General features: G+C 47.8%; 1 protein-coding gene across 1 annotated transcript; it reads right to left on the bottom strand.

Annotated features, from left to right (window-relative positions):
- Positions 1–2,288: 2,288 nt before the first annotated feature.
- Positions 2,289–18,421, bottom strand: LOC129713500 (synemin-like). The gene is made up of 4 exons (XM_055662566.1): positions 17,518–18,421; positions 15,115–15,239; positions 11,412–11,479; positions 2,289–8,482 (listed from the first exon to the last, which is right to left on the bottom strand). The coding sequence occupies exons 1-4, from the start codon at positions 18,295–18,297 to the stop codon at positions 5,910–5,912; spliced, it is 3,546 nt and encodes a 1,181-aa protein (XP_055518541.1). The 5' UTR covers positions 18,298–18,421; the 3' UTR covers positions 2,289–5,909.
- Between the last annotated feature and the right edge of the window lie 51 nt (positions 18,422–18,472).

Genomic DNA, 18,472 nt, shown 5'->3' with positions numbered 1-18,472 from the left:
CTGTGGGGAATATCCAGGATGGGTGCAGGGAGCTGCTGGGGCACTTTAGTTACGATTCGCCATGTTTTTGAAGCCAGCGTTTCCATAGCTACATAATATTGTCCGGGAACATAACCTTTGGATGAAAGAATTCTTTTTTATGATCTTTCAAGCAGGCTTGTATTCTACTCCTACCCATTTTTTTGTACTAAACCACAAAAAGGAACTTTAGAGATGCATTTGTGGCATTTGTCCCACAACAGACAGGAGACTGGGAAACGGAATGGTTTGGATTTCAGACGGATTGGCTCCTAGTTTCTTGTAGTCACTCCCTGATGGCAGGCAGCTTGGAGATCCCTCCAAAAATGTCAGTCAGTGGTACAGCTTCATTAATGTGGTTAGAAGCTACTTCAGCTTAAAACCATATATAACCATATAACAATTCCAGCACGGAAACACTTACTCTCACCTAGTCTCATCTACCTGCACTCAGACCATAACCCTCCATTCCTTTCCCGTCCATATACCTATCCAATTTATTTTTAAATGATAAAAACGAACCTGCCTCCACTTTAGTTACGATTCGCTCCATGAAATGAGCCTCCACTGGAAGCTCATTCCACACAGCTACCACTCTCTGAGTAAAGAAGTTCCCCCTCATGTTACCCCTAAACTTCAGTCCCTTAATTCTCAAATCATGTCCTCTTGTTTGAATCTTCCCTACTCTCAATGGAAAAAGCTTATCCACGTCAACTCTGTCTATCCCTCTCATCATTTTAAGGACCTCTATCAAGTCCCCCCTTAACCTTCTGCGCTCCAAAGAATAAAGACCTATCTTGTTCAACCATTCTCTGTAACTTAGGTGCTGAAACCCAGGCAACATTCTAGTAAATCTCCTCTGTACTCTCTCTATTTTGTTGACATCTTTCCTATAATTTGGCGACCAAAATTGTACACCGTACTCCAGAATTGGCCAGTGTCCTTCGGCGCACAGAACCGTCACCGAACGTGTCGTCAGGTTAAGCTCATCTCGCCCGTCTGCAGTGTTTAAGAAGGAACTCCAGATGCTGGAAAAATCGAAGGTAGTCAAAAATGCTGGAGAAACTGAGCAGTTGAGGCAGCATCTATGGAGCGAAGGAATAGGTGACGTTTTGGGTCGAGACCCTTCTTCAGATTGATGTCTGGGGGGGGGGGGGGGAGGATTGGGAGGGGGGGGGGGGGGGGGGGGTGGGGAAAAGAAAGGAAGAGGCGGAGACTGTGGGCTCGAGGGAGAGCTGGGAAGAGGGAGGGGAAGGAGGGAGAAAGCAGGGACTACCTGAAATTAGAGGTCAATGTTCGTACCGCTGGGGTGTAAACTACCTAAGCAAAATATGAGGTGCTGCTCCTCCAATTTGCGCTGGGCCTCACTCTGGCAATGGTGGAGGTCCAGGACAGAAAGGTCGGATTCGGAATAGGATGGAAATTCCAGCATGTGATCCATATCCATGTGCCTATCTACAAGCCTCTTAAATGCCAATATATCAGGTCTGCATCCACCACCACCTCCCCTGGCAGCACATTCCAGCTTGGCCGTCCTCTGTAGAGCTGGCATCTCCTAATTTGTGTAACAGCGATCAGCCGTCCTTCCTCCTGCCCCACCCACTGCCACTTCCCTGAAGGAAGAATCCCATTTTAGGGCAGTTCTATTAAGCTCCGAAAACATAACTGGAATTATTTCAGTGCCTGACGCTGAGATAAAGCTCTCATTGCAGCAAGCAGTCTTAGATATGATGGACTATTCATAGTGTTTAATTATCTGCACAGACTGTGTCTGGGACACTGGCTTGTAACGCAGTCATTTATCAGAAAGAACAACAGGATTCTGGAATCGGAAAAAGTGTTTTACTACTAAATTAGAACATTTTAGAACAAAAAAAATACAAGGTGCAACTCCAAAGTGGTGTCTGTTTATCCAGAGTATTACATTTAAATCAGCCGTTACCATTTCGTACAGCCAGCATTAGTCATCTCTTGCTCAGTGAAACTTTATCTCAACATGGCTTCCTCTGTACTGTTAGCAAACTGTGCGTGCTCCCCGAACCTCACCACTCCTGCACATCTCACGTCCCCACACCGACCAACCTGCCATCCACTAATTCTTATATTAGGTAACATTGAAACAGATAAGATTGTTAAGGGTTACACAAAAAAGCTGGAGAAACTCAGCGGGTGCAGCAGCATCTATGGAGCGAAGGAAATTATTTCCTTCGCTCCATAGATGCTGCTGCACCCGCTGAGTTTCTCCAGCTTTTTTGTGTAACCTTCGATTCTCCAGCATCTGCAGTTCCCTCTTAAACAAAGATTGTTAAGGGCTTGGACACGCTAGAGGCAGGAAACATGTTCCCGATGTTGGGGGAGTCCAGAACCAGGGGCCACACACAGGTTAAGAATAAGGGGTAATCCATTTAGAACGGAGACGAGGAAACACTTTTTCACACAGAGAGTGGTGAGTCTGTGGAATTCTCTGCCTCAGAGGGCGGTGGAGGCCGGTTCTCTGGATGCCTTCAAGAGAGAGCTAGATAGGGCTCTTAAAAATAGTGGAGTCAGGGGATATGGGGAGAAGGCAGGAACGGGGTACTGATTGGGGATGATCAGCCATGATCACATTGAATGGCGGTGCTGGCTCGAAGGGCCGAATGGTCTATTCCTGCACCTATTGTTTATAGTCTATTGTATAATCTTGTATTGGGCAGTGGGCAGGTGCTATAGACCTGCTCGGGAAGGTAGATGTTCCCGCCCCCACGAGTCTCGGGCAGATGGGGCTCGTCAGCCTGGGAACGGGTCTCGAACCCGAGTCTCTGGCGCTGCATGTTGTTATAAGGCAGCAACTCTACCGCTGTGCTACCGTGACCACCTTATTCAATAGGTTTATTTAGCCAGTTCCCCTCCTTAAAGACTATTCCTTGTGGAGTGTGTACTTCTCTACAGACACCAGTTACCCACCAACAGAGTTTGCTGTGGCCCTGCTATGTCTGCTCCCTTTCCCCCTTCCAACAGAAGCAGAGTCACTGAGTAAAATAGTTATATGGAATTGTAACTACACTTCAAAAAGTTTAAGAAGGAACTGCAGATGCTGGAAAAATCAAAGGTAGACACAAGGCTGGAGAAACTCAGCAGGCGAGGCAGCATCTGTGGAGCGAAGGAATGGGTGACGTTTCGGGTCGAGACCCTTCTTCAATCTGAAGAAGGGTCTTGACCTGAAATGTCACCTATTCCTTTGTTCCATAGATGCTGCCTCACCTGCTGAGTTTCTCCAGCTTCTTGCCTACACCTCACAAAGTACTTCATGTCCATAAACCCCATGGAAATGCCTGGAGATTGTGAAATATTTAATCTGCAAAATTTTAACTGTTGCCATTGTTCGCTTTAAGATGTCTTCCTTTGCAAAATCCATTTGATGACCAGCAGGCCAGTCCCGACCCACAGAACATACTGTACCAACATACCAACAACACATTTCATTCAGCATTTTCAGATGCTGACATTTAGCCTAACAGAATGCTTTCCTGGAATCCATCCCATGCATCAACAATGAGCTGTGCGGAAATGCTCCTTTGTTAATTTCCACCATAAAAGCAGTATATGACATGTCTCCTAACCATTGCCTTGTTCTACATAACATCAGCTTTCAGTCCTCATTCTTAACATGCCCACTGTTACCATTCTGTGAACATATTACTATTTAAAACATATAATTGGTTTGACCCTTGAGTACATTTCTCATTGATGTCCATACTAATTTTGCTCATGAACTTGCAACAATTGTTCCGTATTTGACAGAATGCCTGCAGGTGCAACCAATACATTTGCAAGTTTGAAGAAAACAGTGGAGAGATCAGGAAAGAATTGTCATTACACTTGTGTCTGGGCGTTTTGACCTTCCCATCCAAACCCCACACTCCTGTCATATGCTGAGAGAATGGAGCGGCTGGGCTCGTATACTCTGGAGTTTAGAAGGATGAAAGGGGATCTTATTGAAACATATAAGATTATTAAGGGTTTGGACACACTAGAGGCAGCAAACATGTTCCCGATGTGGGGGTAGTTCAGAACCAGAGGTCAGGGTTTTGGCCCGAAACGTTGCCTATTTCCTTCGCTCCATAGATGCTGCTGCACCCGCTGAGTTTCTCCAGCACTTTTGTCTACCTTCGATTTTCCAGCATCTGCAGTTCCTTCTTAAACACTTTAGCCACAGTTTAAGAATAAAGGGTAAGCCACTTAGAACAGAGGTGAGGAAATACTTTTTCACACAGAGAGTTGTGAGTCTATGGAATTCTCTGCCTCAGAGGGTGGTGGAGGCAGGTTCTCTGGATGCTTTCAAGAGAGAGTTAGATAGAGCTCTTCAAGATAGCAGAGTCAGGGGATATGGGGAGAAGGCAGGAACGGGGTACTGGTTGTGGATGATCAGCCATGATCACATTGAATGGCGGTGCTGGCTCGAAGGGCCGAATAGCCTACTCCTGCACCTATTGTCTATTGTTTTCCCGTGTGTGTGTCGAACAAGAATCAGGTATCAAGGGCGACACTCCTTTTGTGAACAGAAAAAGACATTTTAAACAGTGCCTCCACTGCCAAATCCAGTGATTTGGCCTCCACTGTCAGGGAATTCCACAAATTCACAACTCTCTGGGTGAAAAAGTGTTTTTCTCATCCCTGACGAGAATGGCCTCTCCTTTATTCTAAGACTGTGTGGCCCCTGGTTCTGGACTCGTCCAACATTGGGAACATTTTTCCTGCATGGTTTGAAATTATTAATGCTTAATTGTCTGTGATAGTAACAAAGCTGCCATCTACACCTCTTTATCAACGCAATATTAGTATTTGTGCTTGATAATGTTTGATAATGAGTTGGCCCAGAGGAGTGTAAAATTCAGGTCAAACTGCATGGCATCTAAACGTAACATAACTTAACCATGCAATATCATTAGGCACTGTGAGGCTTGCTAATCAAAACTAAGCAGGCAGATCTTATAAGTGACTGCAATGTCAGTGCCCCCTAGCCTTAACCCCTGTCCCACTGTAATTTACGAGTTCTCCCGAGTTTTCCTCGGATTCGAACTCGGAGAATGTCCGTAGCGGGTCCATAGGAGTTCGTGGATGTCTCGTAGCGGCTCGTACCAGTAAAAAAAGTAACAATTTTTTTCATCACGAGTATTTTTTTTACTCGTGGACATTTTTTTACAGGGATGAAATAACGTCACGAGTTTCCCGGATGTTCCGAGTACCCAGCGTTAGCATTACGAGCCGCTACGGGACATCCACGGACTCCTACGGACATTCTCCGAGTTCGATTCAGTGGAAATCCGGGGAGAACTCTTGAGTTGCCTCGTACAGTGGGACATTCTGTCAGTTCCCTTGCAGTGTTGGCCTCTGACATTACTCCTGGAAAGCAGGTCACTGAAAACTACTTGCATCACACCAGCAAGGTTATTTCTAAATGATTATTTTCCCCATTATAAGCGAGCACCACAGCATTGATGTCCCAGTTAATCAGAAATCACCTTTAGGGAAAAACCTTCAGGCTATAGTTATATGCTGGGCAAGAAACTCCTCAAGCTGTACATCATCAAAGCATGAAATATATCATTGCATTCAGTGGCGGACAGGGTCTAAAAATATTGGTTGCCAGGAGACAAAGGGGGCCCATCCACAACTACAATGCTATCATTTAACAGGGGTCCTCGCCATCACTTGCTATCACTTCATAAGGGGCCCCCTTGCCATCGGGCAAGCTGACACCCAGGCCAGTCCACCACTGATTGCATTGAGACCGTCAAATGTCCACTCAGTGATGGTGCATCTCCATTTTTTTCTGTGTTGATTAGATTCTAGATAAAAGGACGTCATCTTCTTTCGTGAACTTTTTATCCGTTATCATCGGCCTGAGCCAGCTAATCTTCATCCAGGCGTGTCACACCACTGCCTCGTTGACCATGAAACACTTGCGTGGTGCTTTCGGACATGACGACTCGCTGCTTGGTCTGGACCTGTGGGAGAGTGGAGTATTGCGCGAGTTCAGAATCAGAAGGCTCGTTGATTGCCAGCTCATCTCTGCTCCCGGATTCCCACTCTTCGTAATAAACATTGTCAACCAGTCCCTCTCCATCTGTTCCTTCAGCAAAGTCATCCTGAGTGACGAAAGGCACCGGCCCTTCACTGTCCCCGCTACCGGAGTGCATTGACACAATTCTGTTCACACTCATGTGCAGGGTTGCAGGTGGGTCGTCAGGATCCGTGACTTTGTACGCAAACTCTTCCCCAAACATGTTATCTGCATCCATTTGCAGCCATAGAGGCAAGTCACTCTCCATATCACTTGGCCCAGACATTTCAAAAGCAGTCTGAAGACCTTGAGTGGATGAAAATTCTTCATCATCGTCAATCTTGTCTCTTGCGCTGGGCTCAAAGAGAATGTTCTGTTCGTTAAAAACTTGAACTTTTGCTCTGCTCCCGTCTCCATCATTTAAAGACGCAACGAATGGAAAGTCTTTCCCATTCAATAGCCCTTGCAGTTCCCGCTGATCGCCACGAAACGTTAGCCCAGACCCTCGTTCACTTGCGTCCCCTTCATCTTCATTGTGTGTTCCCATTGAAAAAAAGTCTTCTGGCTCCAGAGTTTGCGACACATTGACTTCAGCTTCTATGGTGATGACCCCTCTGTGTGAGGACTGCTGGATGTTCTTGATATTGACCGACATGTTGTCCGATCTCTCGTGGATTTCTCCAGTGAGAATGGAAAGCTCTTCCCTCAGATTGTTAGGCACGGCCCCTCTCAGATGCTCCAAGGCTCCCTTCAGTTTAAGTGTTGGATCCTCGGTTTCCTCCTTCAGGAGTTCTACAATCGATGCCTGAACACCTTGCGGGACCTTGATCGATTCTTCGATTACGCGCGGTGAGCAGACCTCTTTAGAAAAGGAATCTTGGTAGGCAGATTGGGCTCGTTCACTGTGTTCGAGGGCTTCATCACCAATATTTTGGTATTGTTCATTTATTCCGTACAATTCTCCTTCATCCTCTTCTGCGTTTTCATCGGAAGGAAAACTAGTTGTCCTCTCCGGGAATGTTGCCGACTGTGGATCAGAACCTGACTGCATCGTTCTCCTGAAGTCTGCGGCAGACATGGTGATATTTAAGACTTCCTCGCATTTGCCACTTGGTCCTTCGAGGCCATGCTCCCCGGCGTACAGCTGTCCTGCATCTGGTGGCGGGGGAAAGCTCTCCGCTTCCGGGGTCTGCTCATTTACCTCAACGCCCACAGATACTTTCCCTGTCGTTTCCCCTCCCTGAATGCCTAGGTTTCGCAACCTGTCGATGAAACCCTCCGTCTCGGACCCTGATAAATGCCCCAAGGCCCCGGTCAGCTGCATCTCTGGACAGCTGCTGTCCCTATTCAGCGCTTCCAGAAGACTGGCCTCGTCTGCCATGTCTACAGTGTCCTCACTCCGGGACTGAATGACGATATCTCGTTTTGTTGCCCCATCTTCCAGCACTTCCTGCTCATCAATGCGATAAGTGATGGCAGCTTCCGGGAAAACCATTTCTCCCAGATCGGTGGGATTTATCACTGTTTCAAAGACGTCCCCGATTCTGACATTACCAGCCAAGACCCCTTCCCTGGAAAGAGTTATCCTTCTGTAGTCCCTCGAGTCCTCTGCTGGACCTCTTGTCCAATTCTCACCTACGAATTCTGTTGTAGGTTCCTCGTTGCTTGTTGCTACGATATTATCCGGGGGGTAATACTCTGATTCGATTTGGTCAAAGTCGTCCGCAGGGCTGTATCGGTCCGGGCTCATGAGTGACCCCACCTCACTCAAGTCAGCTTTGAACTCCAGCTGTTTTGCACCCGGTTCAAAGGTTATCACGTCATTTGAACTTTGCCATTTGAACTCTTCCTCTCCTGCTGTCTCACCGGATCGCCCGTCAAAATCATAATATTCCACCCGACTAAAAGGTTTGGGGAAGTCCCTTGAACTCTGAGTTTTGCCTTTATTCTCTGAGGTGGCAGTTTTGTTCTCGCCCACCGCCTCCACGGCATGTATCCCAGCTGGGAAGGCAGTCACTTCAGGCCCCTCCAAGACCATTTGACCCGTTTTCCCCTCCTCCACAAGGACTTTGCGCTGCTCTTGAGGTTCCTTCACTGTGCTGAATGGGTCACGGGTGGCCAAAGTGGACCGCACCATTCCTTTGTAGGTGTTCCTCGGCCTTGCTGCCGGATCTACATTTTGAACTGGTGAAGACTTACCAGTGTAAAGGAAATTTCTTTCTGAGAAAGAACTATTGATGTTCCGTGTTCCAGAGATTCGGGATGGAATAGCTTTTGATATTATTCCTCTGCCAATTGTCACAGAGTCTGTCTGGGTGGTTGAGGGGAGAGTTTTTCGACTTGGCATCCAGCGTATTCCATCCAGAGAGTCAAGTGTTGGTAGCGACATCACGTTGTATCTCTGTGATCTCATGTCAACACCTGTTAAAGTAATGATATATCATTTAATGGAGTTTAGAAGGATGACGGGGAAATCCCATAGAAACATATAATATTATAGAAACATAGAAACATAGAATATAGGTGCAGGAGTAGGCCATTCGGCCCTTCGAGCCTGCAACGCCATTCAATATGATCATGGCTGATCATCCAACTCAGTATCCCGTACCTGCCTTCTCTCCATACCCCCTGATCCCTTTAGCCACAAGGGCCACATCTAACTCCCTCTTAATATAGCCAATGAACTGTGGCCTCAACTACCTTCTGTGGCAGAGAGTTCCACAGATTCACTACTCTCTGTGTGAAAAATGTTTTCCTCATCTCGGTCCTAAAAGATTTCCCCCTTATCCTTAAACTGTGTGACCCCTTGTTCTGGACTTCCCCAACATCGGGAACAATCTTCCTGCATCTAGCCTGTCCAACCCCTTAAGAATTTTGTAAGTTTCTATAAGATCCCCCCTCAATCTTCTAAATTTTAGCGAGTACAAGCCGAGTCTATCCAGTCTTTCTTCATATAAAAGTCCTGACATCCCAGGAATCAGTCTGGTGAAACTTCTCTGTACTCCCTCTATGGCAAGAATGTCTTTCCTCAGATTAGGTGACCAAAAGGACTGGACAAACCAGATGCAGGAAAAATGTTCCCAATGTTGGGCGAGTCCAGAACCAGGGGCCACAGTCTTAGAATAAGGGGGAGGTCATTTAAGACTGAGGTGAGAAAAAACTTTTTCACCCAGAGAGTTGTGAATTTGTGGAATTCCCTGCCACAGAAGGCAGTGGAGGCCAAGTCACTGGATGGATTTAAGAGAGAGTTAGATAGAGCTCTAGGGGCTAGTGGAGTCAAGGGATATGGGGAGAAGGCAGGCACGGGTTATTGATAGGGGACGATCAGCCATGATCACAATGAATGGCGGTGCTGGCTCGAAGGGCCGAATGGCCTCCTCCTGCACCTATTTTCTATGTTTCTATGTTTCTATTGATGCAGGAGCTGATCTCTACATTGAGTTGTGTCAAATAACTCATCATATGAGAAAAAAAACGCAACAACAAAACTCGTGTTTAAGTAAAGCCTCTGTTCCACTTTTCCGAGTTACCCACGAATTCTCCCGAGTTTCCCCCTTGATTCAAACTCGGAGATACCAGCCGTAGGTCCTCGGAGCTAATTTTTTTTTACTCGTGGGCATTTTTCAACATGCTGAAAAAACGTCCCGACTTACCCGATGCCCCGAGTACCTACGGCTGGCATTACGAGCCGCTACGAAAAATATCTACGGACGCGCTACGGACTTTCCCAGAGTTTGAATCAAGGGGAAAATTTGGGAGAATTTGCGAGTATCTCGGGAAGATGGGACAGGGGCTTAAGACATCTAATGTCGAGGGTGACCCGAGTGGTTTATAAAGTCATGAGGGCCAAAGATAAGGTGGATTGTCCGAATCCTTATCCCAGAGTAGATGAGTCTAAAACTAGCGGATACAGCTTTAAGGTGAGCAAGGATAGATAAAGGAGGCCTGAAGGTCATGATTTTCCACATAGAAGGTGGCAACTATGGGGAGAGCTGCCATAGGAAGCTGTAGAGGGGGGAACAATCACAATGTCTACATGTGTAGTGAAGCTTTCGAGGATATGGGCCAAATGCAGGCAAATGGGTCCTTGGTCGGCAAAGACACATTGGTCTGAAGGGCCTGTATCAGTGTTGTATGACTCTTAAGATATTAAAAATAAATATGATTTTTTTTTAAATTGAGGCTTTTCTTTATTGGGAGACGTCGGGACGCCAATGCGTTAACATGCATACCCAATGCACCAACGTGCGTACCCAATGCGTTAACGTGCGTACCCAATGCACCAACGTGCGTACCCAATGCACCAACGTGCGTACCCAATGCACCAACGTGCGTACCCAATGCACCAACGTGTGTACCCAATGCGTTAACGTGCGTACCCAATGCACCAACGTGCGTACCCAATGCACCAACGTGTGTACCCAATGCACCAACGTGTGTACCCAATGCGTTAGCGTGCGTACCCAATGCGTCAGTGTGCGTCCCAATGCGTTAGCGTGTGTACCCAATGCACCAACGTGTGTACCCAATGCGTTAACGTGCGTACCCAATGCACCAACGTGCGTACCCAATGCGTCAGCGTGCGTACCCAATGCGTCAGCGTGCGTACCCAATGCGTCAGCGTGCGTACCCAATGCACCAACGTGCGTACCCAATGCACCAACGTGCGTACCCAATGCACCAACGTGCCCAATGCGTTAACGTGCGTACCCAATGCACCAACGTGCGTACCCAATGCGTCAGCGTGCGTACCCAATGCGTTAACGTGCGTACCCAATGCGTCAGCGTACCCAATGCACCAACGTGCGTACCCAATGCACCAACGTGTGTACCCAATGCGTTAACGTGCGTACCCAATGCACCAACGTGTGTACCCAATGCGTTAACGTGCGTACCCAATGCGTTAGCGTGTGTACCCAATGCGTTAGCGTGTGTACCCAATGCGTTAGCGTGTGTACCCAATGCACCAACGTGTGTACCCAATGCGTTAACGTGCGTACGCGATACGTCACGCAAGTGGCGCGCAAAGATTTCGTTCCTGTACGAAATCCTGGAGCGCGCACGTTACCGCGCGCCACCGCATACGATTCCACGCCTCACCGTGCGCAACGCAGGTCGACGCCACGTGCCACGACGCATCAACCTAATTTACATATAAAGCGTAAATGAGGCGCAATTGATGGCCAAGTGGGACAGGCCCTTTACACTCCACGTCAAGGATGCATTCAACCCCCCCGCGGTGCCCAGCGGTCCCGGAAATCCCCCAGGGCGCCCGTGGACAGCGCGCAGTCCCTCTCTAACACCACCCGGGCACGGACGCAACCCCCGGCAGCCGGCTCGGTAGTTGTACCTTTGCTGGAGTTCCATCGCTGCTCCCCTATCTCCTGCTGTTTCCTGTGTTCAGCTTCTAACAAGGCCCTGGGAAGACAAGTGATGACAAGTGTAGGTGATAGGCACAATAGGTTTGCACATTCATTGCAGATTGTGCAATTGGGAGATGCTGTGACTGAGCATGAAGCCGAGACTAGGGAAAGTAAAGAATACAGTACGTTTGTCTGTAAAACAACCCAGGGCCACGACAATATTCCCTTATACCAGCATTAACAGTGGACACATTTAAGCTATGTTTAGACATTACATTATTCCCTTCAAAGGAAAACTGACTCATTCATTTTTTCCTATAAACTGCCTTAAGTTGAATAGCAACGGTTTCCGAGTTTGGGAATGTCAGTTTACTCAAAGATTCCTGGAACTCACAGCAGTATTGTGTAGCCAAGTGATTTGGCCGGTGCCAACTGGCTGGATTAACCCCGCAAAGCCAAACAGAATGTTAACAGGGCTTGGAATTGGAGTTACGCTCCCTGGAACAATGCCCGGGGTGTTATACAGAGCTTGCTCGGACTCAGTATAACGGTTGACCCATTTGCTGAAGGGAAGAACGAAGTCACCAGAAACTCTGTCCAAGAGAATGTTTTGAAGCAGCGTTTGGCCGCTTGTGGGCTTGTAATATTCTGTCTCTTCTAGTAATAAAAACTGATCAGTCTCGAACCGAAACGTCACCCATTCCTTCTCCAGAGATGCTGCCTGTCCCAGCCGAGTTACTCCAGCTTTTTGTGTCCTGATTAAAATTTACATTGTGTGCCTTGGTACCTTCCCCTAGCTAACTAATTCTACATTTTCCTTGAATTTTGTCCCTTTTGATCTCTCCTTTTCACACCTTGCCCTTCCATATCTCTCGTTTCCTTCTCCCCTGACAGTCTGAAGAAGGGTATCGACCTGAAACGTCACCCATTCCTTCTCTCTTCAGATGCTGCCCGTCCCGCTGAGTTACTCCAGCTTTTAGTGTCTGTCTTTCATCTTTCTAGTTAGCTGTTTATTTTTATATATCTCTGCTTGTCAGGATCACTGCTGGCACCTACAGTGTATTACAAAGGTGACCACCCTTGGACAGGGATGATTCCTCCAGTCCATCTGTTTTCGATCTATTTGTCCTGCTCTAATGAAATCATATTATGAATGCACTGGTTTCCCTGCTAGCCGGGGACATGGTTGATTTAGCTCTCTGCAAATCCTAAGTCTTTCCAAGAACTGAATATAATATCTCTGACAGAAGACTGTAACTACACATTGCTCCATCCTAAATGAACATTTCTGTAATACCATTCATACTGTTTTCAGAAAGTCCTGTGATTTGCGACCTTTGCGATCTACTGTAGGTGCCGGCAGTGATGTGTGTGAATAATTGGACTATGCTGGTAGTGCTGAAGAATTGGACCATGCTGGCAGTGCCGAAAAAATGACCACATCACCCCGATTCTGGACTCTCTCCACTGGCTCCCAGCTCCTTCTCTTCATTTACAAAGCCCTTAACGGGCTTGCTCCCACCTACATCAAAAACCTGCTAACCCACCACACCACCTCCAGGTCCCTCAGACCGGCCGACATGGAGTTACTGACCACCCCGCAGTCTAGGCACCTTAGGGGCGACCGTGCTTTTGCGGTTGCAGCTCCTAGACTGTGGAACATAGAAACATAGAAAATAGGTGCAGGAGTAGGCCATTCGGCCCTTCGAGCCTGCACCGCTATTCAATATGATCATGGCTGATCATCCAACTCAGTATCTTGTACCTGCCTTCTCTCCATACCCCTGATCCCTTTAGCCACAAGGGCCATATCTAACTCAGATTCAGATTCAGATTCAGATTCAATTTTAATTGTCATTGTCAGTGTACAGTACAGAGACAACGAAATGCACTCCCTCTTAAATATAGCCAATGAACTGTGGCCTCAACTACCTTCTGTGGCAGAGAATTCCACAGATTCACCACTCTCTGTGTGAAAAAAGTTTTCCTCATCTCGGTCCTAAAAGATTTCCCCTTTATCCTTAAACTGTGACCCCTTGTTCTGGACTTCCCCAACATCATAGAAACATAGAAACATAGAAATTAGGTGCAGGAGTAGGCCATTCGGCCCTTCGAGCCTGCACCGCCATTCAATATGATCATGGCTGATCATCCAACTCAGTATCCCGTACCTGCCTTCTCTCCATACCCCCTGATCCCCTTAGCCACAAGGGCCACATCTAACTCCCTCTTAAATATAGCCAATGAACTGCGGCCTCAACTACCTTCTGCGGCAGAGAATTCCACAGATTCACCACTCTCTGTGTGAAAAAAGTTTTCCTCATCTCGGTCCTAAAAGATTTCCCCCTTATCCTTAAACTGTGTGACCCCTTGTTCTGGACTTCCCCAACATCGGGAACGATCTTCCTGCATCTAGCCTGACCAACCCCTTAAGAATTTTGTACGTTTCTATAAGATCCCCCCTCAACCTTCTAAATTCTAGCGAGTACAAACCGAGTCTATCCAGTCTTTCTTCATATGAAAGTCCTCACATCCCAGGAATCAGTCTGGTGAACCTTCTCTGTACTCCCTCTATGGCAAGAATGTCTTTCCTCAGATTAGGAGTCCAAAACTGTACGCAATACTCCAGGTGTGATCTCACCAAAACCCTGTACAACTGCAGTAGAACCTCCCTGCTCCTATACTCAAATCCTTTTGAACAGCATCCCCTTTCCCATCAGAACTGCCCCCTCCATCAACTCTTTTAAGTCTAGACTTAAAACCTATTTCTACTCACAAGTGTTTCTTGAGGTCCTCTGATGTAAAGCACTTTGGTCAACGAGAGTTGTTTTTAAATGTGCTATAGAAATAAAGTTGACTCGTCTTGACTAAGTTTGTGGAACAATGAATATGATCGTGGCAAATAGAAATGGCCTGCCAACGGTGAGAGTGTGGGGTCCATCAACTGTGGGAGTGGGTACAAAGGGGAGAGTAGGGAGTCAGATGAATGCAAGAGAGAGACAAGAACTGGAAGGAGAAGTTAGTGGACTGGTAGGGGCCACAGTGCTGAATGTAATCAACAGCACTAACTAGATGCTTCAGGAAGGAACTGCAGATGCTGGAAAAATCGAAGGTAGACAAAAATGCTGGAGAAACTCAGCTGGTGAGGCAGCATCTATAGAGCGAAGGAATAGGTGACATGTCGGGTCGAGACCCTTCTTCAGACTGATGTGAGAGTGGGGGGGGGGGGGGAAGAGAGGAAGAGGCAGAGACAGTGAGCACAGAGGGGGGGCAGCGAGAGAGGAGGTCTTCCGAGAGAGGAGGAGAACCTCTTCAAAGTAGGCATACCTTGAGGAGATTTCGACCCTGGACATATCAGACGTTTGCGGGAGAGAGTTCCCCACATCTCCCACCCTATTGAATTCCACATTTTGCTCCTGAAAAGTCTTTGTGCATCAGGGCAACTTTGGGGGTGTGAGATTGCAACCTTCACGTGGCCCGCCCGGTTTCGACTAATGCGATCAACTCGACGTGCACAAACGGAAGATCAAATAGAACAAGTTGTCCAACAACTTTAGGCCGTGCACGCCTCACGAAAGAAGAATTAGAAGGGCAACTTTGCATTGTGTGTGGTTCAACTATAAGGTTAGCCTTATTCCAGTCAAATGGGGTTCCAGCCCATTGTCATAGCATGCAAGATTGAAACGTTACCTGTAGGTGGCCAGTTCAAGATTAAGTCCCATCTTCACCTGCATCAACCTCTGCTGCTCCCCGAGATTAAGGGCAATGGCTGATGCAAGCTGTTGTTTCTCATCTTCCAGCACATCAACTTGGCTCTGTATACAACAACCGAGGCACAGTTAGTCAAACAGTTCCATGTGTACAATGTCACAGGTCATAATTCCCCATCTACTCCAGCACCATAGGTGGATGACAAGGTAATAAGACCTTGGAATGTATTCCCAGCAAAGATGGATGTCTATAAGGAAACATGAGCAGAAGGAGGCCATTCGGCCCCTCGAGCCTGCTTTGTCAATTCAGCCCATATTTCAAGATTGTTATGGGCTTGGACACACTAGCGGCAGGAAACAGTAAATTGTCCCTACTGTGTAGGACAGAACCAGTGTACGGTTTGAAACATATAAGATTGTAAATGGCTTGCACACACTAGAGGCAGGAAACATGTTAATAATAATAATAATAATAATAATAATAACTTTATTTATAAAGCGCTTTTAGACAACATCAGTTACCACAAAGTGCTGTACATGGGAAGTCAACAAAAAGTTATTACAAACTACTAAAACCATTAAGACGACAGGACTATAAAAACAGTAAAAATTAAAAAACATTAAAAGCACTAAAACAGGAACAATGTCTCAGCCAGTGTCGAAAGCCAGTGAATAAAAGTGAGTTTTTAGGGAGGATTTAAAGATGTACAGTGAAGGGGCCTGTCTGATCTGCAGCGGCAAGGTGTTCCAGAGTGCCGGGGCAGCAACAGAAAAGGCTCTATCCCCTCTGAGCTTCCGCTTAGACCTTGGTAGACATGTTCCCAATGTTGGGGGAGTCCAGAACCAGGGGCCACAGTTTCAGAATAAGGGGTAAGCCATTTAGAACGGAGACGAGGAAACACTTTTTCTCACAGAGAGTGGAGAGTCTGTGGAATTCTCGGTGGAGGCCGGTTCTCTGGATGCTTTCAAGAGAGAGCTAGATAGGGCTCTTAAAGATAGCGGAGTCAGGGGGATATGGGGAGAAGGCAGGAATGGGGTACTGATTGGGGATGATCAGCCATGATCACATTGAATGGCGGTGCTGGCTCGAAGGGCCGAATGGCCTACTCCTGCACCTGTTGTTTATTGTCTAATGTCCAGAGATGCTGCCTGTCCCGCTGAGTTACTCCAGCATGTTGTGTCTACCTTCGATTTAAATCAGCATCTGCAGTTCTTTCCTATACAGGATGCATGAAACATGAAATTAAGGGGAGGAGGGGAAAGTCTAGGATTGGGGATGTGCAAAGATTGGGGTGGGTGGGGGGGGGGGGGGGGGGAGGGGGGGGGGGGGGGTCAGTCTACCCCACGGCAGAAGGGGGAGGTGATGTACAGTTTGACAGCCACAGGGGGAAAAAAGATCTCCTGCAGTGTCCTGTGCTGCATCTTAGTGCAACCAGTCTGTTGCTGAAAGTGCTCGCAGTTTGTGGAGCTTCCTCCCCACCAAGGTCATCTCCAGTGAATCCTTATCCAACACTACCCATGGGACAGAGCCAGCCTTTCTGGTCAGCTTCTACGGAAGAACATAGTGTAGCAGGCAGTTCTCCCCCATCACAATTGACAATAGACAATAGGAGCAGGAATAGACCATTCGGCCCTTCGAGCCAGCACCACCCTTCACTGTGATTGATCATGGCTGATCATCCCCAATCAGTACCCCATTCCTGCCTTAGTTCTCCCCATATCCCCTGACTCCGCTATCTTTAAGAGCCCTATCTAGCTCTCTCTTGAAAGTATCCAGAGAACTGGCCTCCACCGCCCTCTGAGGCAGAGAATTCCACACTCACAACTCTCTGTGAGAATTCCACGAGCTCACAACTCTCAGTGAGAATTCCACACACTCACAACTCTCTGTGAGAATTCCACACACTCACAACTCTCTGTGAGAATTCCACACACTCACAACTCTCTGTGAGAATTCCACACACTCACAACTCTCTGTGAGAATTCCACGCACTCACAACTCTCTGTGAGAATTCCACGCACTCACAACTCTCTGTGAGAATTCCACGAGCTCACAACTCACAACTCTCTCTGTGAGAATTCCACGCACTCACAACTCTCAGTGAGAATTCCACACACTCACAACTCTCTGTGAGAATTCCACGAGCTCACAACTCTCAGTGAGCATTCCACGCACTCACAACTCTCAGTGAGAATTCCACACACTCACAACTCTCAGTGAGAATTTCACACACTCACAACTCTCAGTGAGAATTCCACACACTCACAACTCTCCGTGAGAATTCCACGCACTCACAACTCTCTGTGAGAATTCCACGCACTCACAACTGTCAGTGAGAATTCCACGCACTCACAACTCTCAGTGAGAATTCCACAGACTCACCTGGTATCCATCCACCTCCTCGCCATGCGTCTGCTGAACTGTTAAGAAGTCCTCTTCCAGTTGGCTCTGGAGAACACACTGCTCTTCCAATTCATTCTGCAGGATTTCCACATCTCGGAGCAAAAGTCCGTTCTCTCTCTGGAACTCTTCCCACCTCGCCTCGTCCTGCAGCCCGGTGGCTTCAAGCTCCTCGATGTTGTGCCTGTACACCTCGAGGTTTTCCTGCCAGATCTCGGTAAAGGCCAGCGAATGGTTCTCCAGGTCTATAGGGCTGGGTCTCTGGGTGACCAGGACTTGGCTGCCTCTCCTCAGTTCTTTCTCCACTTCCCCCATGTCTCGCTGGTGTTGGGCTTCCAGGGCTGAATACTCACCCTGCAGCTGGGAGATGACACCCTCCAGGGAAGTGTTGGTGGCATCCATCTGCTGTAGAGTTTGATGATGTGCTTCCAACTCTTGCCTCCTCTTGCTGTGTCGAGTCTGCTCGGTCAGGAGGTAGTCTCTCAGCTCCTGGATCTCCCGCTGGAGGTGGCAGCGTTGCATCTCAGCCCTCGCCCTCTCCAGAGCCAGCTCCTCCACTTCCCAGCGAGTCCTGGTCATCTCCTCGGCGTGGGAGCGGCTCCCCTCCCTCGCCCCCGCCTGCCTCAAGCGCCCGATCTCAACTCTCAGCTCTTCGTTCTCCCGCTCCAGCTCCCGGACCCCGGCGAGGTAAGACCCCAGCCGGCAGTTCAGCTCCTGGAGCTGGGACCTCTCCTGGAGAATGGTGGCTTTGAACGGAAACATCTTGTCTGCTTGGTCCTGTTCCTGGTACTCAGTCCGAATCAGTTACTCAAGCTGAAGGCTGTGTGAGCTCCTTGTCTTAACATGAAGAGAGGCAGAAAGATATCCATGTCTGTGTGTGTGTGTGCCTGTACTGTGTCTGTGCTCTTATCCCTTCCCATACTGACAGGTGGTCCCA

This window comes from Leucoraja erinacea, chromosome 36 (genome assembly GCF_028641065.1).
Source record: "Leucoraja erinacea ecotype New England chromosome 36, Leri_hhj_1, whole genome shotgun sequence".
Lineage (NCBI taxonomy): Eukaryota > Metazoa > Chordata > Chondrichthyes > Rajiformes > Rajidae > Leucoraja > Leucoraja erinaceus.
This window is presented reverse-complemented; position numbering and strand designations above follow the sequence as displayed.